Below are 26,534 nucleotides of genomic sequence, written 5' to 3'. Positions count from 1 at the left end.
TCTGAAAAAAGAACTTCGACCTAGCTCAAAAATGTAGCTCCAAGTTCATCGATCCTAGATACATGTTGTAAATGGTATCGGCATCTTCCATTTCGGGTATAAAGCCGGGCTATGATGCCTTATTCATGGAAGTCGTCAATAACTAAGCCAAACATCACATTCATTAATAGACTTCCCGCCGATTAAACACAGATTTTTTTGAATGGAATATTGGTTCTCAATTGTGACGTTAATATCTGACTCTCGTTTTACTGAATGGACAAAAGGTTAGGTCTGTATCGCTTTTTCTTCAATTGATATTTTTTGGAAATTTTATTTTTTTCTGAAGCGATATGAAATGAAAGGTATCAAATATATATACACTTATAAGTGATTATAGAAATTAAACTTACGAGAAGACCACGGGAAACCTTAATTGGTAATCCCCCATCCTGGACTCGGTCACGTGACTATAACAGACAACTTCCGATGCCAATATATCTGTATGAGTTCTGTGTAGTAACGCAAGTCTTTAACAGCTTTCACTATCGTGGTAAAAAATTCTGTGGTAACTAAACTACAACAATTAGTTTAAACGGAGAAATTATTGCAGCCATGATTTAGACGCAAAGGATTAAAAAGTGTACATTGGACGATTAAAGGTGAGTATTTGTGTGTGTGTGTGTGTGTGTGTGTTCTAATGAAAAAAAAATATTGTTTTTTCCATACCCCGTTATGTTTTTTGCATTTTGAAAAGCAGCTTTGAATATTTTAATCATATTTTTTTCTCTTAAAAGTTTTTATCAGTGTTTTTGCGTGAAATTGATATACATATAAGGGCATTTCAGTATACTACTGATTGCAGTAATAAGAATACACCGATGATTTAATGTGCGATATTTTGAGAGTAATTAGGATCTATACATGTAGTTAGATCCATCGCTTCCAACAAATTAATAGGTATTGAATATAATTTAAACCCCTTAAATGTATCTCAAAAATATCTACAATGTATTTTAAAGCTCTCGAAATCGAAACAATAAGCTGATACTTTTTTTCTCATACTGGTATGTCTTTATACATGTACATATCGAGAGAAAAAAACTTTGAAGGAAACCTGAAATCTCTCGGTTTAAGGTCTTAATTTACAGAATAATATTCAGTATGAAAACGGATATTTTCCCTTCTAATAAAAGCTGTCCATAAATTATACAATATGGGTCGTTGATGTGCTTTTACGGGAAGTCATCGGGAAAGATTTGAAACAATCGAATCAATACATTAAAAGTTAATGTAAACATAGATCAATTAAGGCCTCAAAAACCTTGTCATAAAGTTACATAAAGCGCCAAATGCTCTTACCATTAATTTGTATTGTTATAAATGGAAATTTCTTTCAATTCGTCAATTACTATTGCGTTGTAAATAACCTCGGCATATTCTATGGTACTTATGAAATGGATCGATGGATCGGGATCGGGGTTCCGTGTTTGCAATTGCCCCTTTTCATCTGCCTGTCGGTTGCTCTAAGCCGTCTATGAATAGTAAATACGTTTCTTGTTTTCTTGACAAAGAATTTGCGCCTGTCATAACTACATGTAGTTCTGAACCTCAAATCTTCCACAAAAGAAAATCTTTACGTTTATCTGAAATATGAAGAAAAAAAATGTATGACAACACTTGCAATGCTTTTTTCCCCACTTCATATTTTCATTTTTATATTCACACTGAGGCCAATCACATGTCAGATATTTTGTAGTAATTTTGCAACATGTAGTCCTCAATTGTTTTTAAAAAATTATGTCTTTTTCTATTTTAAAATCCATCTTCATGGACACTAATTTCCCGACGAGTTTTGTACATAACAATCATTCATATTCATTTTCATTAAAATAAACTTTTATCTCGATTAAATGAATGAATTTCATGAAAAAATCTTCTTTTTTTGAGAATATGAAAAAGAAATGAAACTCAAACTTCTTTTGAAATCAATGCAATACTTACTTTCATGCCCTGACCTTAGATCAATGTTTTAAATCACTGTGTTTGACACTGGTCGCTACTATTGACAATCAACGTTAATGTTTTACTCTTAATTAAAATCTACTCAGTTACAATTAAGCACATTCTGTTCAGAAGCCAATAGTCATATAGATTTTTAAAGTGGCCCAAAACGTGTATTTGATAGAAAAAATTCTCCAAATCTTTAATTCAAAGGTCATCTTTATAGATAGGAAGTTTTACCAAAAATGGTTATTGTGACGATTCGAACACGTGCGTAGGCGGATGGACTATTTGGGCGGGCTGAGCAAATGTCAGTCCAATATAAGACTTAGGCACGTATTAAAAATAATATCTTTGTTTACAGTGTGCTGAGCTGAAAATACTTGTAAATATTTGTTTTACATATGTAAAGCGGTGTTTACAAACCATTTTCTGAACAAATTCTTCAATCCGTAAGTACTAGTAAATGACTGTTCAGTTTTTAAGCAATGAATCTCAAACATGCATGCCTGACAGGTTCAAGTTTTAAAGGTAACTATAAACATTATTTATATATTAATTAATTAAGTATATTCAAAAGTGGTTAAATATGATTACTTGAATATTTATCAAAGTTGAAATCAATTTTAAGAAGTAATAACAATCCATTACATCAACGCAGATTTACGCATTAAAACTTCTATCGGTCAAGATCTGTATTTTAAATAGTAATAAGAAAGAAATCTTTTTTTAGGGAAAATCAACTTAATATTTGAGATTGTGTTCCTATATTTAATATATAGGAAAACAAGGTACCAGTCTGACTTTAAATGTTAATCGACCTATGTTCGAGTTTTTTTTATAGTATTAGTTTTGCTATAGGCCTAATTATATTTTTAATGAAATGTATAATTTTGAGTAGGCGTTATTAATTTAAAACAAACCCTTGAGAGTATCCTTTTTCAGGTGTTGTAAAGCAATTACCATTAGTCATTTAAGCGTTAAAAATGAAAGAGGGGGCCACATACATGTAGCCATCCAACAAGGTAGGTACATGTACGTTTACCCTGGTTAAAGTCGAGCAGGGCTGTCAGGTGCAAGGTCTGTTTAAGTCCCTCATTCCCTCACTCAAATCACATAAAAATCAACAGACCTAAATTTTTTGTTAATCTAGTACAATCAAAAAGTTTATGTATACTTTTTCATATCAGAAAAAATGAAGTCTTAGTCTAGTACAGAAATGTCCAAATAGGAGGAGAGATTGGGGAATTATCTTTGCCAAGGATTGTTTTACAAACCGAACTACACTGTATACTGCTGTGGCACCATAAGAAATGAAAAGCGATAAGTTCTTCGAGGGTTAAAATATGGATAATGTGTGCTTTTGGGTCGCATAGGTTTTGATTTAAAATGCAGTCATTATATTTTCTGTATGTTCACGCTATGTTTTGGTCCTCATACTATGTATTGCTGTCGATCGTCAGAATGATATTCTGAACATTTGAATTGTGCAATTATCAGATGACTTAAATACATATGTAGTGGGTATAAAGTCGCGATTTAAGGAACTGATCCTTACTTCGAGGGTTCATTTAGTATATCGTACATCTATTCATTCATGTCCAAGTTCGTAGAAAAATAGCACGAAAAAGCCCCCCCCCCCCCCTTCTCTCCTCAGTGACATCAGATTTAATTCTGCAACTTTCCATTCGCACTTGGTGGCGTCCAATGAGCGAAAAATTCTCAAAGAGGACATAAAGAAAGCAAACATCCTCAGTAATGAGAACTTTTAACTTTGATTAAGTCTGTTTGCAAAGAAATATTTGCTATCGAAATATACAAAAAGTTACGGACCATTTCATTTGAACAGTTAAAAGGAACGAAGTGATTAGTTTGTTCGTAGAATCGTGTAATGGCCATTTTTTCCGTTAACACGTTATGATATAATGACAAAAGTTCAAAGACAAATTAGAAGAATGAAATTTCGATAAACTGTTGTAAATCGTTACTCAGTGACATGTTGAACTGTGGAAACTAATTTAACTGACTGCCTTTTGAATGATAAAATTTTAGTTGAAATCGGTTTTTCTTTTGAATCAGTTTTAACGTCAGTGTGATCTGTATACAATTGTTCAACCCCCATCCTAAAATTATCTTTTTTTAAATTTGCAAAACCCCCACGACTCTGTCGTCAGATCGACCGAGGGTTGTCTATTTCCGGTGGCAACAACCCACTTTTCGGGTGCAGCCAAAAGCATTTCCGTTAGGTCAGAGGATACCATATTTAGAAAAAGACGCACTCAAATTCTGCTTACGTCACAATCCGGCAGAGGGTCAGCATGGATTTTTTAGCACATTATTGGTGTGAAATACAATATGAAAATGTATGTCTTGTGTTGATAGAGTAATATTGAGTCTTAATTTACACTTTATTAATGTTTTGCAGTTTTCTGTGTTGAGAGGGGGGATTAGATCGATGAATGACAACGTTTATTGGAGGCTGTAGTAAACTGTCTGAATTACTCCTAGGAAATTAATTATTGAGCAATATGTTCACAATTTAGGGTCCCATTAATAGACAACCTTCAGACTCGTGTTTGATGTTCAATTAAAAATTCTATTGTAAGCGTCCATTCACTTAGTCTAGAATTAAGAAAGGGACATTTCGGTTTCTTGGTGATCGCCAGTACAGATAAGCTGCTATATTCCGTCTTCCCATGTTCTGTCCTATGGTATATTCCGTAATGGAAGAGATGTACCGACTGAACTCTTTCTTTACTCGGTATGTGGGGGATGTATGTTGGTTAATCGCCGGAAATGAATTGATGTTCACATGATGGTAGAATAATTTTTTGCATTTTAATAAATGAATCTATATATAGATCCAAGCCTTTCCTCCCGTTATTTCTGTAGGAGCGTTTGACGTATGTAACACTGTCCTGAAATCAGTGTCAAATAAATACTCATGCACTTTTTGCGATTTATTTTGGTCTATACAATTACACGTACATGATAATTACTAACAGCATAGAGTCCCTATTTTCTATTTAACGGTCACATTGAGGGTGTCTTAGATGTGACAACAAGGGTACGAACCATATTAGGGTGGTAGGGAAGGGTCAGAATAACCTCCAAACTTTCAATTATTAAATTGACTTAATTAAGTAATCTACATTGAACATGGGATGCGTCCTTAGACACATGGCAACGTCTCTTAAATGGAGTCTACCGGGGTAGATTGTAATGCTTTATTGATCCTGTTGGCTTTTTGTTTTGGGGTAGGTTAAGATTTTTCTACATTTTTTTCACCCTCTCTCCCGTTTTATAGGTTCCCCTCCTGATCCACCACGGCGTATTCGCTTGGAATGATCGCCTGGAATGTTCTCGATATCTCCTTGAAAACAGCCAAGTGTTAAATCAGACTCCGTCATCTGTTGTGGAATCTGACGACACTGAGTAGATATCGAGAGAGATAAAGCACACTGAAGCTATGTAAATTGTCTTTCTATGAATATAAATGTCCCTTCAAGACCAGGAATTCCGACTCCAATGCATGACAAATACACCGGAGTGCGGTCAGTCCTATAATGCACAAATACATCAGGTTTTTCAGAGAGGCGGAATCCGTCCGCATTAATGTTAATTATGTCAGTCCTTAATGTGATCCCGACCAATTTATGGCGCGGGACAGGCCGTTAAAGCAAGCTTTCCCTACTGTATGGTGCTGATAAATTCATTGTGAATGGCAAAGAAATTGGCGAGTGCAAGCAGTATCTCATCAACACTCTTTTTTTTTTCCTTTTTCCTATTCTTTAAAAATAATCAATTTGTATGTTTTTTGTCATTAATCCGATACTGATTATCTATAAAGCAATTTTACAGAAAGCCTCCAAAAGAATCTGAATACTAGTATACGTGATTTTGAGTGCAACATCATAGAAATCGAACTAATACCATTGTGTACATGCATTGGGTTTTACAGTCAATATTTATGTCAAATTAGATTAAATACATGTACATTGACATGTAAATTTCTTTTAAAATACCACTGTTCGTATCCACGTGAGATTTTGATTTTGGGATAATTCCATAAATTTTTAATGAGGATTGAAAAGCATGTAGATTTCGTCTCAGCCTCGCCAGCAGACGGTCATATCGGTCAGACCGGAAACAGCAAGGACATCAGCCCCGCACCGAATCAACGAACAATTTGTTTGCCGTATTTAATTTCCGACTATTTGTTGTCACCCAGATGTGTTTAGTACTGGTAATTGCTTTGCATGAAAAAAGTGGTTCTCAAAATCGTTTTGATTTGACGACAAAATGCAGATTTGTAGAAACTTGTGCTATTTTTAGCATGTCTTCTTCTGGATGAAGGAATATTCAGGAAAATTTATCTTTTGTGTAGAAGACATCTTTCGCTTGGTTTGACTTCTTTTCTATTTTCTATGTCTCATATACGTCACGCCCAACTAATCAGGCGGCAGTTCACAACCAAATGTCAAATGAACGCTAAAAAAGAGTGACGATATTAGACTATTATTTTTTTTTAAAGTTCCTCACAATTTCCTATTTTGATATGATTGCTTAATAGTCCTTGAAGTTGATTTCAATTCTATAAATGTACACGATTTCAATTCTATAAATGTACACAGTGTTTGAAAAGATGAAACTAAGCCTAATAAATCAATTATAAAAATAACAAACACTCCATAACAAATGATGTAAAAACAACAACTCAATAACAAATTATGCAACAACAACCACTCAATAACTAAAACATGTAATGTGAACAACCATTAATTAAATATGATGTAAAAATCATTCAATAATAAATAATGTTAAAAACACTGTATAACAATTTCTGTAACAACCCTTAATAACATTTGTTTACGATTTCATAACAACAACTGAATAACAAATGTAATAACAGTCACTCAATAACAAATGTAAAACAAACACTCGATAACAAATGATGTAAAGAACAACCCCAAATTTAATGATGTAATGACAACCACTGAATAATAAATTATGTAATAACAACCACTCAATAACAAATAATGTGAAAACAACCACTAAATGACAAATTATGTATTAACAATCACTCAGTAACAAAAATAATATAATAACAACCACTCAATAACAAAAATAATGTAATAACAACCACTCAATAACAAAAATAATATAATAACAACCACTCAATAACAAAAATAATATAATAACAACCACTCAATAACTAATTATGTTATAACAACCACTCAATAACTAATTATGTTATAACAACCACTCAATAACTAATTATGTTATAACAACCACTCAATAACTAATTATGTTATAACAACCACTCAATAACTAATTATGTTATAACAACCACTCAATAACAAATAATGTGAAAAAAACCCACTAAATGACAAATTATGTATTAACAACCACTCAATAACAAAAATAATATAATAACAACCACTCAATAACAAAAATAATGTAATAACAACCACTCAATAACAAAAATAATGTAATAGCAACCACTCAATAACAAAAATAATGTAATAGCAACCACTCAATAACAAAGATAATATAATAACAACCACTCAATAACAAAAATAATATAATAACAACCACTCAATAACAAAAATAATATAATAACAACCACTCAATAACAAATAATGTGAAAAAAACCCACTAAATGACAAATTATGTATTAACAATCACTCAGTAACAAAAATAATATAATAACAACCACTCAATAACAAATAATGTGAAAAAAACCCACTAAATGACAAATCATGTATTAACAATCACTCAGTAACAAAAATAATATAATAACAACTACTCAATAACAAAAATAATATAATAACAACCACTCAATAACAAAAATAATATAATAACAACCACTCAATAACAAATAATGTGAAAAAAACCCACTATGTATTAACAATCACTCAGTAACAAAAATAATATAATAACAACCACTCAATAACAAAAATAATATAATAACAACCACTCAATAACAAAAATAATGTAATAACAACCCCTCAATAACAAAAATAATGTAATAACAACCAATCAATAACAAAAATAATGTAATAGCAACCACTCAATAACAAAAATAATGTAATAGCAACCACTCAATAACAAAAATAATATAATAACAACCACTCAATAACAAAAATAATATAATAACAACCACTCAATAACAAAAATAATGTAATAACACCCACTCAATAACAAAAATAATATAATAACAACCACTCAATAACAAAAATAATGTAATAACAACCAATCAATAACAAAAATAATATAATAACAACCACTCAATAACAAAAATAATGTAATAACAACCACTCAATAACAAAAATAATGTAATAACAACCACTCAATAACAAAAATAATGTAATAAGAACCACTCAATAACAAAAATAATATAATAACAACCACTCAATAACAAAAATAATGTAATAAGAACCACTCAATAACAAAAATAATATAATAACAACCACTCAATAACAAAAATAATAAAATAACAACCACTCAATAACTAATTATGTTATAACAACCACTCAATAACAAATTATGTTATAACAACCACTCAATAACAAAAATAATGTAATAACAACCACTCAATAACAAATAATGTGAAAAAAAACACTAAATGACAAATTATGTATTAACAACCACTCAATAACAAAAATAATATAGTAACAACCACTCAATAACAAAAATAATGTAATAAAAACCCCTCAATAACAAAAATAATGTAATAACAACCACTCAATAACAAAAATAATGTAATAACAACCACTCAATAACAAAAATAATGTAATAACAACCACTCAATAACAAAAATAATGTAATAACAACCCCTGAATAACAAATAATGTGAAAACAACCACTAAAGGACAAATTATGTATTAACAACCCTTCATAACAAACAATGTAACAACCACATACTAACAAATAATGTAAAACAACCACTGAATAACAAATGATGTAAAGAACAATTCCTCAATAACAAACAATATACATGTAACAACCACTCACAAATAATGTGAAAACAACCACTCAATAACGAATTCTGTATCAAAAACCATTAATAACAATGTAACAAAGGCATACTTATAAATAATGTTATAAAAACCCCTCAATAACAAATGATGTAGGAACAACCAGTTGATAACAAATGATGTAAAGAACAACAGTTGATAACCAATAAGGTAATATCAAATGATATGAAAACAGTCACTCAGTAATGAATTATTTAAAAACAACCTAAAAAAGTAGGTTTTGTATATTGAAAAAGTTATATTTTTTAAATATGTGAACATGGAGTTTATATGTTTCATTTTGCAAAGGTTATCGGATATTTACCCAAAAAGAAAAATAATATGATGTTCAAAGACGGTAATTTAAAAAATTGTGTGGGATGAAGTTTTTCTATACTTTTCTAAAGTATCATCGATTTCGTCATTTTTATATCGTAAAATAAATATAAATTTGAAATAACAAATCCCCTCAGCTCGGGGACTAAACAATCGACCCCCATGCATGATTCTGTTAGTCGAGACACCTCCACACTTTGGGTTAATATGCGGGCCCAAGGCCTTAAAGTACCAGATATCGATTATCGGAACTTTTATGAATCGTCTAAATAAACATATCGGTTATTGTCGAACATGAAATCTGCCGTTTATAATTGTTCTTTTTACAACAAACCAATTAGGGTTTTGTCTGTCGCATAATACAAAACCATCACTTAATCCCCCCAAATAGGTCGACCGCGGAGTATAAGTCGGTATTCCGGTAGAAGGTGGCATTTAACGTAGCACGTTTGATGGTATTCTTCTATAACGTAGATCTATAGGACAATTTAATGAATGTTTATTTTTCTCTTTAACCGACTGCAGAAATATTGACTTCCAAAGATTAATTCAATACAATGTAAAGTCGTATATCCAAACAGGGAGCGATTCTATCTCCACGAGTTTACCAGGGAGTTCTTTTTACATATTATGTTTTCAACACTGATTGTTGGAACAATTAACGGCAAAAACGCAATTCCAATATGCGGGTAAAAATAACATCACTGTCAATTTGTAACATAGACAAATGAGAAATATCTGAAAAAGGGGTTCAATTAAGTTCATTTCTCCCATACCTCAGGGAGCTTCTTTTGTATTATATTTACATGTGCTAGAGTTTTCTCTTGAATTACATTAATAATTTAAAATGAAATCCCTAATAAAAATAAATAAACACATGACATACGATCTGGTGATCTATTATTCCCAATTTAGGAATATCCTGACATTCTAAAAAACGGTTAGGGACAGATGATACAAACACATTTTTTCTTTGGAGGAGACTTAATATCATTTTCTCAGTTTTGAATACTTTTAGAATCCAAAACAATTAAAATGAATTTGAATTACCATATCTATGTTGGATATCGAAACTTCATTAAAAAATCCTAAACAAAACACATAGCGGGTACCAGTAAATGTTAAATCAAGCCTCTTTCTTTTCTCCTAAGATATTAACAGTATTGAAGAAGAAACTTTAAGAGAACTATGTGACAAATTATTTGAGAAGTGGTGTAAATCAGATGTGGATTCTTCAAAATTTGTACATTAGTATTCCCAACGATAAATTAAAGTCCATGTTTTTTGATAATTACCAAACATTTTTGCAAATAGCCCATGACAAGGTGAGATACATTGTAAGTAAATTAACGAATTCCATTTTTTTGAAAAAGCAGCTGTCAAAAATATCCAAAAGCCTGAACTTTAATTTATCGTGGAGAATGGTTGTGTATAAAGTTGAAAAAGTCGTAAGTTTTTAAGCTGTTGATTTTTATTAAAATCTTGTGATTCAAATTTTCCAAAAGTTCCTTAGAATTTTTAAGTATCCACATCTGATTTACACCACTTAAAGAAAGAGGCTTGGTTGAACATTTACTGGAACCCACTATGTACCTTTGTAAGGATTTTTATGAAGTATTGGAATCCAATTTACTAGTAGATATGGTAATTAAAATTCATTTTGGTTCTTCTGGATATTAAAAATATACAAAACTAACATATGATTTTGAAGAATTTCTCCCTTAAAAAGGGAACTATGAGTATACGTTGGATCACCACTTTAGGAATGAAGACAATGTTGCTACCTATTTTGTAAGCAGAGACCAGTACGTTGTAGACCTACCTGTTTTTTTACATAAGGTAGTAATGAATCAAGAGAGATATCGTACATTATTACAGTTTATTGTAAGACTGATGCCCATGACTTACGTCTCTGTGTATGGTTAAAAAGCCCCATCACATTTTCATTGTTACACTGTGGAAAGATTGAAAGATTTCCAACACTATCGACATTTTCATTTCATCCATAAGAAAAGACTGTCCCAATTGTTCTAATCCAAATTCTTTTTGTTGTCTACGGAAAGGTGTTTCTATGGTGGTAAATCTTTACTACAATTATAATTATAATTATTAATAATTATTTTCTAAAAAACTATAATCGTTTAAATATGTTATATATTTCTGTTGATGACGCAATCTGTGCGTACCTGTTGAAATTCGAGATCACGTGACGAAAACAAATCCTTCCTTTTCACAGCACCGTATGCCAAGGGTTTATGAGGAGAGTACCGTATCAGAAACCTTTGGCTAGCGAAGATGAATGCGAAAGAAACAAAAGAATGTACATACATACTGAGTAACTGTAATACAATAAGTAGCAAACAGAATGTAATCTGAATAATGTTAAATGGCAAGCAAAAAAGCTGTAAATAATTGATTAACAAATGGAAAATATAAGGATAGTTAATATTAATGCCAAAAATGCCCATAAATAACGAATTCCGATGTTACTGGAATGTATTTTCATCAAAGGGGAAATGTTCGGATAAAATTCTCAATTAGATAGCAATTTATCAACCTTATTTAGTATGTTACTATTGAAATAAATGTTCAGATATTAGAGCATACGCTATAAAGTTGTATTAATTTCCTCAGTATTCCAGATTCCATAATTATTAAAATCTCCCGTTGTTAAGTTTTAGTTAAGTTTTTTAATGTAATATATGTAATATATAATTACAGTCATTCTGTATCTAAAATCTACAATCTTGTTCTATTCTAAAAGGTTAACTTAATGTAATGTATGTAATATAATGTAATATATAATTACAGTCATTCTGTATCTAAAATGTACAATCTTGCTCTATTCTAAAAGGTTAACTTTCAAGGTTGTTTCTTAAGATGTTATAATTTTTTTAAATTTTTTTTTAAAGAGGGCTAGAGGGTTGTGGCAAATTTCAGACCATTTTTGATCCTCTTTTAGAAGAAGACCTCCGCATAGATATATAAAAAATATCAATTAAAATGTTCAACCTAAAATCTATAAAATATTTCTTTGCCAAATGATAGTTGACAGTTTAAGATCATATCTAAAAAATTAGTTATATCTGATGGTTAATTTGATGACCCCCCGCCTCCTTAAATTGTCAATCCTCTCTTCTGCAATAAGAGAAAAGTTATGTTTTGTGCCAACACCTGTCGTAAGAGCTATTATGAATGCTGTAAGCATCCCTCGGTATTTGTTATATATAAATATACTATGAAAAATTAATTGATTTTTTCTGTAAGTGCTAACCAATCGTAAAAACATTTCAGGGAACACGAGTTAGTCCATTTGACAAACGGCGATTTCGCCCCGTGATGGTACAAATTCCAGTGCTGGTTACGTCAAAAACTTAATTAGGAAATAATGAAGGAGAAGAAAAATTAACATTTGGCTGATGGTATCGGTGTGACTACGACAAAGTACCAAAGATACAGAAATTGAAATTTAGATTTACATAGGTAAGGATATATTTTTTTCTTCTTTTGTAAATTCATATTGTCATACTTACCACTAATTCAGGTTCAGTCATCTAGTATACTTTAAAATGTCTTCTGCATTTACAATATATATTTATTCAGAGAGCAAGGTTTTATTAGTTAAAATTAAGAGAAAAAGATATAAGTAAAGTTAGATCAATTAAATGTTAAGTTTATTTTCAAGAGGTTATAAAGCAACAATTTTATTTCTTTAAAGACCTACTTATTTACTTCCATAATATCAACAGTCAAACTTTTTCAAAATTATATATTTTGACAATGCATTATTATTTATATAGGGGTTCTTTTAAATGCAAGTAATATAAATGATAATTCTACAGTTAAATATCACATTTTATTTTCATTTTTTTCTATCATGGATTCTAGAACAATCTGTAATGGTTAACAAAAATGAGTCCATCTTTTCTTGTTACGTCATTTCTACGATAAACTTCTTGGTATTTCGCTTCACAAAGTCACAATTATCATGATGAAAGAGCACGTTACACGTTTAAAAGTGCACCAAACGGAAAGTGCGTCATATGATTCAAGTGTTAATTAATGACGTTGATGTACCAATAACATTTGGGTTAACACGATGACAGGTTAACCTCATAGATTTCAATATACATTATGTATTGACATTTTAGCCTTCACATCTTGTAAAACTTTGTCAAACTTTGTCGGTTTGGCAAGAATTTTAAACATCGCATCAGATATACCATGACAAGTTGAAAGTTTACATTGAGGTGAAAAGACTGAATCTCGTTCTTTATAAAATGTTTTTAAAGAAGGGACAATTCTTTAAAGTCTGCTGTACATTTTACAATTCGGCTAGAAATAATAGAGAAATTTAAAGTTCAGATTATATATATACATGTACTTTAAATTTACTGTTCGGATTAGGAATTCCAATGAAATAATTTATTGAGATGACGAAAAATAACTAAGCCCAATTAATAGTATATTGAAACAAGAAAACTTGGGAGCAGAGCAGACACGGACCTCCGAAACATCAGAGGTGGGATCAGATTCCATGGACCATTAAGCATCCCCCGTCGACCGATCAAACAATCCGTGCATAACATTATATCATATTAATATCATATCATATTAATAATCTTGTACGAAAGATAACTTCATTATATTTATCTATAAAAAGTTCTACATGTAACTTGTAACAAATAATTTTGTTCTTATACTGAAAGTAAATTACTTTCGCAAAATGTCGTAAAAATATAAAATGTATAAGCTTTTGAAGATGATTAGGTTTTGAGAGCTTAATTTATAATTAGAAATCTAAAAAATTGGATCCCTAATATTCATGATTGTATTATTATGACCCTTGTATTATTATATATTTATTATTATGTATTTACAGATTTGGACGTGGGAGTATGACGGTGAAGGAGGTAGTCTCCCTTAGTAAGGTGTCGGGATGCATCAACAGATGTCGCCAGTCTCGATACCTCGTTCTCGTCATCGTTTTCATTGCTCTCTTCCTGGACAACATGCTTCTATCTGTTGTCGGTCAGTATCCAACGGTCATCATTCTATCAAATAATCAATCAAATAAAACAATCAGTATGATAACAATCAAATATTCAATATAAAGTCAGCAAGCAATACAAACAGTTTTCTACAAAAGATATTCATTTGTTAGCTGGATTGATTCTGATTGCTCCAATGGTAACAAACTTGATAACAAATACTGTTTTTTTTATATACGTTTTACCCTTTTCAAGAAGAAAATCAACGGATCAGAAATGTATTTAAATGCACTATATGTTTATTAATACAATGTCCCAATAAAACTATCCGTATAGACACTTTTGCTGGTAGATATAATGAAGAGGAAGTTTGATAGCCTTCCATTTAATGAACAAAAAGAGTGAAGGATTTTTCCTCTTGAAAACACCTCTTCATTTTATCTTTCCGTAAAAAAAACAATACCGAGTATATATATAATTGTTATATTTCAGTCTTATTTTCTTCCCAAATGTCTTATCATTTTTATATATCTTAGTGCCCATTATACCAAATTTCTTACGGAAACTGGAGAGTCCGTACGAATATGTGAATAAAACAGTGAACAGGACTGCCCTAATTACCAAGTGTGTTCCTGTGAATGTGACGTTACAATCAAATATCCAAAGACTAGTCAGTACCTACAACAAGAGATTTAGCTATGCAGAGAGTCCGAGCTATATGGACTGTGTAAACCATACTGTGAATGAGACAGTTCAGGATGTGGATGAGATTCCAATCGAGACTCGACGACATGCAGAATTAGCCAACGAGAATGTAGAAGTTGGGCTGATGTTTGCATCTAAGGCACTAATTCAGCTGATAGCCAATCCCTTTGTGGGCCATCTAACTAACAGGTAATGAGAGAGATGGGGAGAAAAAAGATGAGAGAGAGAAAAGAAAGGGAAGAGAGAAGAGAGAAACATTTCACCTCCCATCAATTTGTGATCCTCTCTTTTCATTTTTGCCAACATAGGACAATATTCCCATTAGATGAAGGCTCCCCTTATATTCATATAGCTAAACACAGCCTTGGAGGGTATATTCACAGTTACAGGTCGAAAAATTAAAATGAGAATTGAAGGACATTTGGTAATAAATAACCATTGCTAGAAAAAAAGAACTTTATCAAATTGGCATTTTAATTCAAATTGTTCATCTCCAACTAACATTCCTTGTTAGAAATGTCTTTGAAGTTGGGGACTGCAATATCGGAAGGTACGTCAATAATGGTAACTGATGCGATATTAACTTTTCCTGCAATTAGTGCAAGGCAATTGATACTCTTTAGAAACATTTACTTTTCGGTTTCAATGTGTACTGCCCATCATTACACCAGATCACCATTTTGCAATCTCTTTTAATCACTGGTATACGTTTAATCAATCCCCATGATTTTACGCTATCGATATTTTTTTATTTCTCCCAATAAGACCTGCGTTGGTGCCTTAATGGTCTAGAAATAATTGTTTGACTGATCATAACTGGGTGCTTTGAAATTTTAGCCATCAGTACATAAAATGTCTTTTAGTAAAAGTCGATTTCATAAGTTATTGAAAGTAGTTCTATCAAAGCGCGGATTAATTTTGTAATCAAGTCACTTTATTGAGTAAAACCGTTTCAATAGAGACCAAGTTCCTCAGTAAATTACATCGACTTCCTGCAGGTTTCTCGTTTAATTGCACTTTAAATTTGTGTTGACGATTTGACCAGCGACCTTCTAATTTGAACATTCTGGGGGCACAACTTTTTAAAGAAAATAAAACACTGCACTCAACATCAAAGCGATTCACTTTTACAACAAGGACAAAAGCAGAATAGAAAGCTAAAGCCATGATTCGTTAATTGGATTTTATTTTCCACCTAAAAAATTGGAATTTTATAAGAAGTTGAATAACTCACAATACAATCTCGTACTAAGAAGAAGCTCTTTTCCAAGAATAAAGAATATGTTGTTATATGAAAAATCTCAATATTAAAATGAATTGTTTAACGGGGACCAGTAACACACTATAATTTGGTTTTACGTAATCACTCTATATATTCAAAGCAAAATATAATGGTCATGTTAAAGCAAACATAGACTGTACTTGCCCCTGTGAATATAGAAGTTTTAGTGTAGTAGAGTTTAACAAACGATTAAAATGCTGCATGAGACTTTGCTACAGTTAAGTGCTGCATTCCTGGATATTTCCAAGTAAAACCCCAATCATTTGTTGCAACCTAGCCAGATGTACGGTTCATGTGCAGTTCATTATAAACTAAAACATTATGGTTTACAAACTCTCATAAAGTCTTAATTTAAAATTCGATTAGAATATATTCTGTAGCAAGGATGGGATTCACAATTTCCAATTTCACAATTATGATTAGAAAATTCATCTTTCACAAAATCTATGGTCAACTGTTTTGCAAATACAATCTTTCTATATCGATTCAATGTTGATATATGCCTTCCATGAAAACCAGTCCATTAATTCTATACTGAATTATATTGTCTCTTTTCCCTTAATTATCCGAACTTGACAAGGGGTACACGGCAAGTGTGGCCTGGCGACAGGGAATGCTTAACTCTACATGACATCTGATCCAAACTCTGTCGTCAGAGATCCTTGTTTGTTTAATTTAGATATGTAATGTTTAATTAATAGAATGAAAAGCATCCGTAATGTTCATTATCATCACTGCCAAATTGACAGATTCTTCTTATGATTCAATTGCATACCATGAAAGTTACATTCCTCTATCGTTCAAAAGTTTTAGTTCTATATTATTTATAAACGATCCCAACTTTAAAAGTCCGTTTGTTTTTACTTTCAGGGTTGGGTACACGATTCCAATGTTCACGGGTTTCGTGGTTATGTTTGTATCTACAGTCAGTAAGTACCAAGGATATACATGTAATCTCAACAAATTAGAAGTGTGAAACTAGGCAAATAACCTAAATGACCGAGATTTAGACCTAAACAAGATAAAGCAAAACTCCATCTATATCGCAATAAATCTAACTGACATTGTACATGTACTAGTACCATTCATATCATGCATAGCTATACAAATCAAAAAAATTCAGCTTGATTTGCAAAAAAACATATTCAATATTTTTAAGTTTTTTGTTAGCAGTTTTGTGATTTGGAGGGAAAAATTGAAACATATTTTGCATTCTCACCCCTGTCTTTTTGTTTCTTTAAGTATTTGCCTTTGGGGAGAACTACTGGGTCCTTGTTTTTGCCAGAGCAGTCCAAGGAATCGGTTCCTCCTGCTCAAGTGTCGCAGGTAAATCTAAAAATAATCACTATACCAATAAATGCTCAGTAAACATATTTTATCAATTCATGATACAGTTAATTTATTGTAGGTAGGCTGTAAATGCATACAAAATTTTAAGCTTCTGTATACAAATATCTTAGTATATATATATACCTTTTTTTAGTTACACAGATACACACATACACGTGGTCTTTTGATTTTTTGTTACTATATTATATTTTCAGGAATGGGGATGTTGGCAATGACTTACCCAGATGATAAGGAGAGAGGAAATGCCATGGGTCTGGCATTAGGTGGTCTAGCCATGGGGGTACTTGGTAGGTTTGCTCTAGCTGATCTGAAGGAAGTAGAGAATTGCGTGAATGATCAGTTATTTTTACTGCAGATTTTCATGTACAGTGCAATTTTAGCGTGAATTTTGAATATTCTGTCTTTTGTTTATCTAATAAAAATCTTAATGCTTTGAAATGTTATAACCAAACATATATCAATCAGTACTTCCGTAAAACAGCATTTTTATTGTCATTTTTATTATCTTATTTATTTCTTTTTTTTTTTACAGTTGGGCCACCATTTGGAGGTATCATGTATGAATTTGCTGGAAAAGAAGCACCTTTTCTCATTCTTTCTTCGCTTGCCCTACTAGACGGCTGTAAGTTCTACGACTTATTCATATAAAATTACACCTTGAAAATGGAAAAAAAACTAAATACTGGGATTATTTGTGTCCATGCATATTTCAACAGATTTTGAAATCAATTGAATCTAGAGGTCGACTACTTATGCTCAAGACAAAAGCATTATTTTCAAGGGATAAAACTAACCATTTGGATACATCATTGCTTTGGGTTCCCAATACATACATATTTTTCTTCCTTCTTGGCAGAAATTGTCTTCTTTGTTCTAATATATCCAAATACAATGGGGTGAATTAAAGCAGTAGCTTTTTCTGATCGAATTTACAACGAGAAAAAAATAACCCATTACAGTACATGCATCAATAAACCAGTACACACGGTTCTTTTGACTACATTTTGTCTTCTAGTACTACAGATGTTTATGCTGCAACCTTCTGTAAAACCAGAGTCCCAGTTAGGAGCCCCATTATCGGAGTTATTAAGGGATCCCTACATACTTATAGCAGCGGGTATGACATTTTATCTTTATATGGGTAACACAGAATTTTAGAAAAAAAATATCTTTAATTGCTCCTACTTCTGAACTTATTAACTTTAAACATTTCCTATTCTGACATTTTAAAAAGATTTGAACTGATAAACTTTAAACATTATGCAATCTAACAATTTAAAAAGATTTGAACTGATAGAATTTAAACATAATGCTATTCTGACTTTGTAAAAAGATTCAATTTCTATCGAGATGATTGTTTTCTTTTGTTAAAATTTGACTGGAGAATTTTACAAAATGGTTTTAGGATCCATCACATTTGCTAACATGGGTATCGCTATGATGGAGCCCTCCCTGCCGATATGGATGTTCGAGACAATGGGATCTCCGGAATGGCAGCAAGGTATCGAGATATTCTTATCATAAAGTGCTTGATTTGAGCATGTTGCAGTGTGTTGTATAAATTTAGGTTTGGAAACAATTTCTTAGTTTAGTTTTTGTGTTGGGTATTCAAAAAAACATTCGTTAGATTCAGATACAGTGTAGTGTATTTAATAATAAGGGGAATGTTAGAATAACGAAATTATCAACTCTGCATCAATGCAAATAAAATTAGCAGTCTCGCCAATTTTAGACAAAATTTGCTTGCTTACCTACGAGGGGTGATCAAACGGTTCGCAAACTAATTGAATAACTTCCGTAAAAGAAACATTATTCGGTTTCAGTGTTGATTTTATTTTAAATTAGCCCTCTCCGATTTTAATGTACATCTGTCACCGTTCTGCTCATTCACGAATCACGTGATAAATAGAGTTTTATATTTCTTTCGGTGAACGTTAATTTTCATGACAAGAATAGGTCATTTGTCAGAAATGGTCAAATCTCGGCAACAGAATGGGTTGATAAGAATATACTTTCCCAAAATGAGAGTTGCGACCATCGAAACCCAAATTCTCTGTCTCTGGAGTCGTTTTTACAAGGATGATTAAGTATGGGTGCCTCCTTTTTATCATATCTAAATTTTAAAATCTAAAGTAAACGATTTCATATGTATTTAATAATTATATTATTGTGCAGATATTCAACTATTTTTCAAACGGTAAATTGGAGGTCTTTCGCAAAAAAATTCTTTAATTTAAAACATATCTCTTTTCAGACCTTCATTCACTGGGCAACAGAACAAATATCATTTTAAACCATCTCCCTTGTTTCACTTAAACGATCAATCCAGTCATTGATTAAATTTCTAGGAAGTCTCTTGTCTTAATTAACTGGGTAAATTATCATACGCTACTGAAAAGGAATTTCCAAGATATACCATAAACTTTACAGGCATTCATTGAACGAGTACTACTGAGACAGCCAATTTTTGTCACAAGTGATCTACCCATTGACGTAATTTTCACATTGTGACGTTACAAACAAGGAACAAAATTATTCAACATATGTTATTTATAGAACTTGTGTATGGCAATGTATGTACCAAATTTTATCCTAGTCTTAATTGTGGTTTTGTAAATATAGAAATAGTTCGCGAACTTTTTGATCACACGTCGTATCTTTAATGCCTAGGTCACATTTCCCGGCCGGTAGCCGTAGACCGGTGGTAATCGGTAGTAATCCGTGGTGTTAACGATGCCTCAACAACGGTCCACATCGGCCAAGTAGTCCTTAAAGTATCAGTCACATTATCCAGCGATGGGGTATACGATGGCCAACCAATGCGTCTTTGGATAAAAATAGCGTGGTTGCCGGTCGGACTTACAAAGGCCCAGCGATGCATTGCTAATCATAAAACGATGTTCCAGGATAATCGGCCGATGTATATTACATCGCTCATACATTGATGAACATTGTTCGTACATCGGTCGACTACGGGCCAATGTTTGGTCGAACATCGACCGATGATCGGTCGTTATCTGTTGAACATCACTAAACTCCCCGATGACCTCAGATTCAACAGATATTGGACGATGCTCCGCCATACATCGGCCGATCCTTGATAGATGTATTAATGATGGGTTGCCGATGAGGAGCGATGTGAGGCATCGTTTGAGACATCGCTGAATTTTAACTACGAATTATTTCCTACCGATGACCCCACCGATTCGCAAAAAAGATATATACCGTCCGATCACTAGTGGTGCCCGGCCGGCAACCACGCCATTTTCATTAAAAAATGCATCGGTTTCTCATCGTATACCCCATCGTTGGATAATGTGACTTATACTTTAGTTTGATAATTCGTCTTTATCATGTACATTCTTAAAATCTGAAATTTTGATTATTATTAAGGGATAATTTATAACATGATTATGAATTCTAATTAGGTTTACAAATTAAACATGAAATAATTAAAATCTGAACTTCTATTCTTGTACTTTTGCTGAACACTTTGCTGAAAACGTTTGGCTCCCTTAATAACTGATTCATAAATACGAGTAAGAAATGTTTGATCCAGAGGAATGATATTTAATTTTAACACTGAATTTTATTGGTTACAGGTGCTGCCTTTTTACCTGCCAGTATATCATACTTAATAGGAACAAATACGTTTGGTCCACTGGCCCACAAGATGGGGAGGTATGGCCTAATATATCATTAAAACTCCTTATATGGGTACATGAAATAAAGGCGTCTTGTAGACGTTTTAAATATGACCGGATATCAAAGCCTACTTTATTTTGAAAAGTTTTTTCTTCTTTCAGTTGTGTTTTCAAACTAATATTAGTAATTATTGAGGAAAAACATACAAGTGGTTTTATTTTCCAGGTGGCTCAGCGCATTAATCGGAATGATTATTATAGGTGTTTGCTTAATAGCTGTAAGTGTTTCTGAATATTTATCTATCGATATCTTTACTACTTGTATTTATAAATATATATAATTGATAATAATCAATTGATATCTTAGTTTTCTATTGATATCATTAATAACTATCGATATCTAATCTATTTTTCGGTATCTTAAATTTTCTATCGATATCTTTATTAATTCATGAAAGTAACATATCAATAGGTCTATCTTATTCATTTTCAGATTCCATTTTCAAGAAATATATATCATTTGATAGCACCAAATTTTGGACTTGGTTTTGCAATAGGTAAGAACAGAACAGCACAATAAATTATTTCTATAAAAACATATTTTGACATCGGCAGCATGTAATCCTTGATCTTACGGTGCACTTGCTCCCTAGCATACGAATATCCATATTGATGTTCATGCATCTTAAAATCCAAATTTGTAGTGGATAAAAAGACAAAAAATATTTACAACTAGTTTTTTTTTAATTCACATTATACTAGTAAAAATCAAACTGACCTCAATTATTGAGTTTCTTTTAAACATTGTGGTAAAAAGCTGCTGTCTCCATAGAAATAAAAAAAAATACCCTTTTTAGGAATGATCAAAGTTGTACAATGGTAGTTTTCTTTGAAAACTTATCATGAAAAGTGGAAGAAATATGTAAAAAGAAAATATCAATTATTTCATTATGTTATAAATTTCTTTCAGTCGTTTTAAAATACTCTTATTGTCATTTTGTAAATTCTGTATTCACTCTATGACTCAATAAATTAAAACTAGAGGTACTGTGAGCAATGAATTCATTAAATGATACCCCCGCCTAACATATGAAATATAATATAATAGCAGTGTCCGTGTTTTGCTATTGAAAACCCAAAATATGTGTCGGATCAAAGGGTAAAATAAGAGGTGCACAATGGCATTATGCAATAAAGATTCTCTGAAAGTTTCATCAAATTTTATTCAGTAGTATATGAGGAGTTGCGGATAAGAGATGGGTACCCCCAAAGAGTAACAGACGGACGGACTGACAGACAGCTAGACGCACGGACATCCCGATTACGATATACCCTCCCACTTTTCAAGCGGGGGTATGAAAGAGTATGATATAAATAAGTAGATTTTACAGAGATACAACATCTTTAAATCAGGATTTCCTAAATTTAGGGTCGTGATTGTGACCTTGATAGCAAATATAACATAATTTAGGTATATTTTGTTTAACATTCTTCAAATGAATGATATGGTCTTGTTCTTTTTAAAAAATTAAGTTGACTATGACTCCGCCAACATGATCAATACATAGTGCTCAACAGGAGGTGACCTTTCGACAGGGTATGCTTACTCTTGCTTGGCATCTGACCCCACTTCTGAAATTTCTAAGTCTAATGTTTACGGTCTTTTTTAAGAGTTGTATTGTTTGAATATTATGTAGATCAATGATTATTCGTTATCTTTACCTATTTCCTTGCTTTTAGAGTTTTGAACCCAAGGAAACAAAAGATTGACATTGACAATGAACACATATTACTTGACTCTATAAGGAACCAGTCTTTATAAGGTAACCTTAGATTTACCTGCTTACTTTATTTACACAGGTATGGTGGATTCCTCTATGATGCCACACATGGGATACCTGGTAGATCTTCGTCACGTCTCTGTGTATGGTAGTGTGTATGCTATTGCAGACGTCGCCTTTTGCCTAGGCTTTGCCTTTGGTAAGAAATTTATGTTCTTTAATTATATTGAAATATTTTTGCATGAATAATGTAATACTTTCTTTTACATTTTACTTTCTTTCATTTAAACTAATTTGAAATTAAAAATTGTCGAATAGTAACAACGTAATAATGTTATTTAGGTCCTGCAATTAGTGGAACCTTGGTTAAAGAAATAGGATTCAACTGGTAAAACAATCTCTTTTTCAAACTTATTGTAAATAGGAACGTGATTGAGAAATGAAGGGAAAAAAATTAAAGAATAAGAATGTCTGGATTAATTTACATAAAAACACTGTTGTTTATCATCTGACATCTTGTATAAATATAGGATGTTGTAGAGCATAGATAATTAGATAATTAATTAACCTGATTTATGTTCAACTTCTTTTTAGGATGCTGTGGATTATAGCAATAATAAACTTGATCTATGCTCCACTTCTATACTGGATACGGAACCCCCCAGGACGAGAAGAGAAGATGGTAAAATATTTCAACTTTGTAAATCAAACTTTTTATGCCTTAATCATTACGTTTTACATCCTGCTTTACTTATATTCTTCTAAACTCAACACATCAAAAGTTGATATACAATATCATGTATTTATATGAAATGACAAATACAAATACCATGTAAAATAATAATAAGGTTAAAATGTCAATTTTGATCTCTACATTTATATGTAATATTTTCACCTTTAGTCCCTGATTATGAATGACCAATGCCCTGTCCAGTATGTCACATACAACCAGACTGGAAAGAGTTTACCCACTTCCGACGACGAAGATCCGTACGGGAATGACTACTAGAATGGCTATGTGTCACGTGGTCTGGCTATGTGTCACGTGGTCTGTATCTCTACCCAGTCCTGCAATGATATGCCAAATTCTGGTGTGTCTGAGCGATTTAGAAATATTGTTGTTAGAAGTTCGCTGAAAGAAAACAACGTCTTTAAATGCTTCCAAACTCTTATGAATATGCATTATATTAGAATGTTAAAATGATCCGAATGAGTCCATATATTATCTGTAAGTTATATACACATGAAATTTTATAAAGCATGGTCATTTTCATGTAGATCTAAACATATTTTTAATGTTGTTTTATCTTATGGAGAAGTGGATATTTTGGGGGAAAACTTGTCAGTGTACTAAAACAAGTAGATGTACTGTAGCAGAAATCATTAAATAAGTTTTATTTTATAAAGCAGGGGCTCCGTATCACAGAAGGACCTAAGCCTATGATCCACATTGAGTATTTTCAGCATCATTTCTTGGTGATAATAAAGCAATATCATGTTATTCGTAAATATTTTACGAAGTAATTGTTTAATTACAGAGAGACAAAATGGATGTTTGTACAAGTATGATTGAGGTAATATTGCTAATATTATTAAAAAATATGTGATATACACGTGTTATTTTATTCATAAATGTTCTCTACTTTGCTATTATTTAAGACTGTTACTGTTAACATTTTATTAAATGCATAGAAAAAAAGATCCACTGCATTGTATGTTTGTCAACCAAGCATAATACTTTGTACATTAAATTAAGTTTTGACAGAAGTTCAAAGAATAAGAGAGAAACTAACAGAACACAAATAGAGTAAAAATGAGTAATTAAAACTTATTTATTTTAAAATTTATTTACGACAAAACTTGTTTATTTGAATATAATGAGACGATAATAATACGATATAGTAGTAATTATAATAATGGTCATGTGATTTGTTGACATAGACTCTGAATTGTATAATATCATCTATATATTCCTGTTGTCTCGGTGCTAATTACTTGTTGTAGACTAATTAGCCTTAATTAAATATACTGCAGACAAGAATTGAGAGTTCGTGTTATCTGTATTGAACTGGAATCGTAAAATGGGACCATATCTTTTTGCTATATTAGGGATATGATAAAATCAGGAATAGATTGTAAATGCTTTCGAAAGATAATTCTGTGTGATTTTAGTCACGGATCATAAGAGTTTCAACTATATTTGATTATTAGTTTTTCAGAACATTCTTTGTAGGAAATTCAACCAAATGTATCAAGGGTTTTAAACACTTCCAATTTCGCGTTAGTCAACAAAAACAAATTTAAAACAAAAGAACGAGTGGAGTACACGATACCTACGTTTATTTGTTGATTTAGTGATGCGACACACGTATTTGACAAAAAGCATCAACAACAGTGACTGCAGATCAGGTGTAGCAAACCAGGCCTGGTATAAAGGAAGTACTACATTAAGACCTGTGTACCTTTGAAATTGTGCAAACCTACTAGACTGGCTGTAGGAATACTGGTTTTCTGTACACTAGGTGAAGATGGTAAATGTTGCGGGTTTTTATGTATAGTGATATAGGGACGAAGACCTGGCTTTGATTGCGTCTGTCGTGTTAGCTAGTGTTGAAATGGGATCCTGATCAGAAAATACCCTAATCTTTGCGAATGAAATGCAACAACAGTCAGCAGTGTTTGATCGGTCATGATTTCAAATTTTCCCTCGTCAACATTCCTTATTTGTATTCCGCTATCACCTGCTGAGGTTCAGAGGTGGAATCAAGTGACATGGATGAATCACACCCGTCTTGTGCTCCTTGGAGGTGTTAACATCATGTCACCGGTCACATCTGCCGTATGCTCATGGTCATGGTCTGGTAAAAGTGTAAACAAGTACACGGTTTATTGTGAAAATAATGGCCTAACAATATTATATGAGAATGATGATATAATGAAAGTATTTGCAATAAAAATCATTGAAATATTGTTATATTTAAACTAATTTCCTCGCACACAAAAAATGAGGTACCTTACCAGACATTTGTGCAAGATACGAGAGGGTGACTTCTTTTATATAATCCTTATGGATTATCCTTTGAATTGCCGATATCACAATTTTTGCTGCACTTTTATTTCAAAAAAAAAAAATTGAAGACATTAAAATGTCAAAAGAGAATGGTTTTTATGATTAATTTGTTTTAGGATATTAAGAGATGCAATTTTTTAAAGGAACGTGCCATCTAACCTTAAATGTATATGATATTGTACATTAAATATGTATTTATCTCATGCACGTGAATTTAAATCAAAACTACCAAGTAAATTTTCGTTTCGATATTTGTATTTTGTTAAACATCAACCATTTTAAACATCATATTTAAATTTGTTTGTAAGTAACGTGACTAGTTTAAAAATAAAAATAATAATTTGGCACAAAAATGTGGTGATCTACAGTTGAT

General features: G+C 31.9%; 1 protein-coding gene across 3 annotated transcripts; it reads left to right on the top strand.

Annotated features, from left to right (window-relative positions):
• The first annotated feature begins 204 nt into the window (after positions 1–204).
• LOC134276806 (synaptic vesicular amine transporter-like) lies at positions 205–25,466 on the top strand. Of its 3 annotated transcripts, none has more exons than XR_009994119.1 (18): positions 205–641; positions 12,633–12,821; positions 14,221–14,369; positions 14,866–15,223; positions 17,187–17,245; positions 17,559–17,642; positions 17,861–17,953; positions 18,199–18,288; positions 18,682–18,783; positions 19,072–19,167; positions 21,269–21,347; positions 21,537–21,588; positions 21,804–21,867; positions 23,171–23,290; positions 23,434–23,479; positions 23,686–23,773; positions 23,993–24,665; positions 25,447–25,466. XR_009994119.1 is itself a non-coding variant. In XM_062759089.1 (18 exons), the coding sequence occupies exons 3-17, from the start codon at positions 14,237–14,239 to the stop codon at positions 24,098–24,100; spliced, it is 1,572 nt and encodes a 523-aa protein (XP_062615073.1). In that variant the 5' UTR covers positions 205–641; positions 12,633–12,821; positions 14,221–14,236; the 3' UTR covers positions 24,101–24,139; positions 24,502–25,132. The 3 variants fall into 3 exon arrangements, 2 of the variants coding, with proteins under 2 accessions (XP_062615073.1, XP_062615072.1); XM_062759089.1 differs by lacking the exon at positions 25,447–25,466 and having other exon boundaries at positions 23,993–24,139; positions 24,502–25,132; XM_062759088.1 differs by lacking the exon at positions 25,447–25,466 and having other exon boundaries at positions 23,993–25,132.
• Positions 25,467–26,534: the final 1,068 nt, after the last annotated feature.

The sequence above is a fragment of the Saccostrea cucullata genome, unplaced genomic scaffold (genome assembly GCF_032062105.1).
Source record: "Saccostrea cucullata isolate Sc308-1 unplaced genomic scaffold, CSIRO_AGI_Scuc_v1 ctg476, whole genome shotgun sequence".
NCBI lineage: Eukaryota > Metazoa > Mollusca > Bivalvia > Ostreida > Ostreidae > Saccostrea > Saccostrea cuccullata.
Note: the sequence above shows the minus strand (reverse complement) of the source record. Positions and strands in the feature narration are given on the sequence as shown.

Coding starts and splice junctions, on each gene's coding strand:
- LOC134276806 (XM_062759089.1), top strand. CDS start 14,237: ATGACGGTGAAGGAGGTAGTCTCCCTTAGTAAGGTGTCGGGATGCATC. Junction 15,224..17,186: donor GTGGGCCATCTAACTAACAG/GTAATGAGAGAG, acceptor TTTTACTTTCAG/GGTTGGGTACACGATTCCAA. Junction 17,643..17,860: donor CTCCTGCTCAAGTGTCGCAG/GTAAATCTAAAA, acceptor TTATATTTTCAG/GAATGGGGATGTTGGCAATG.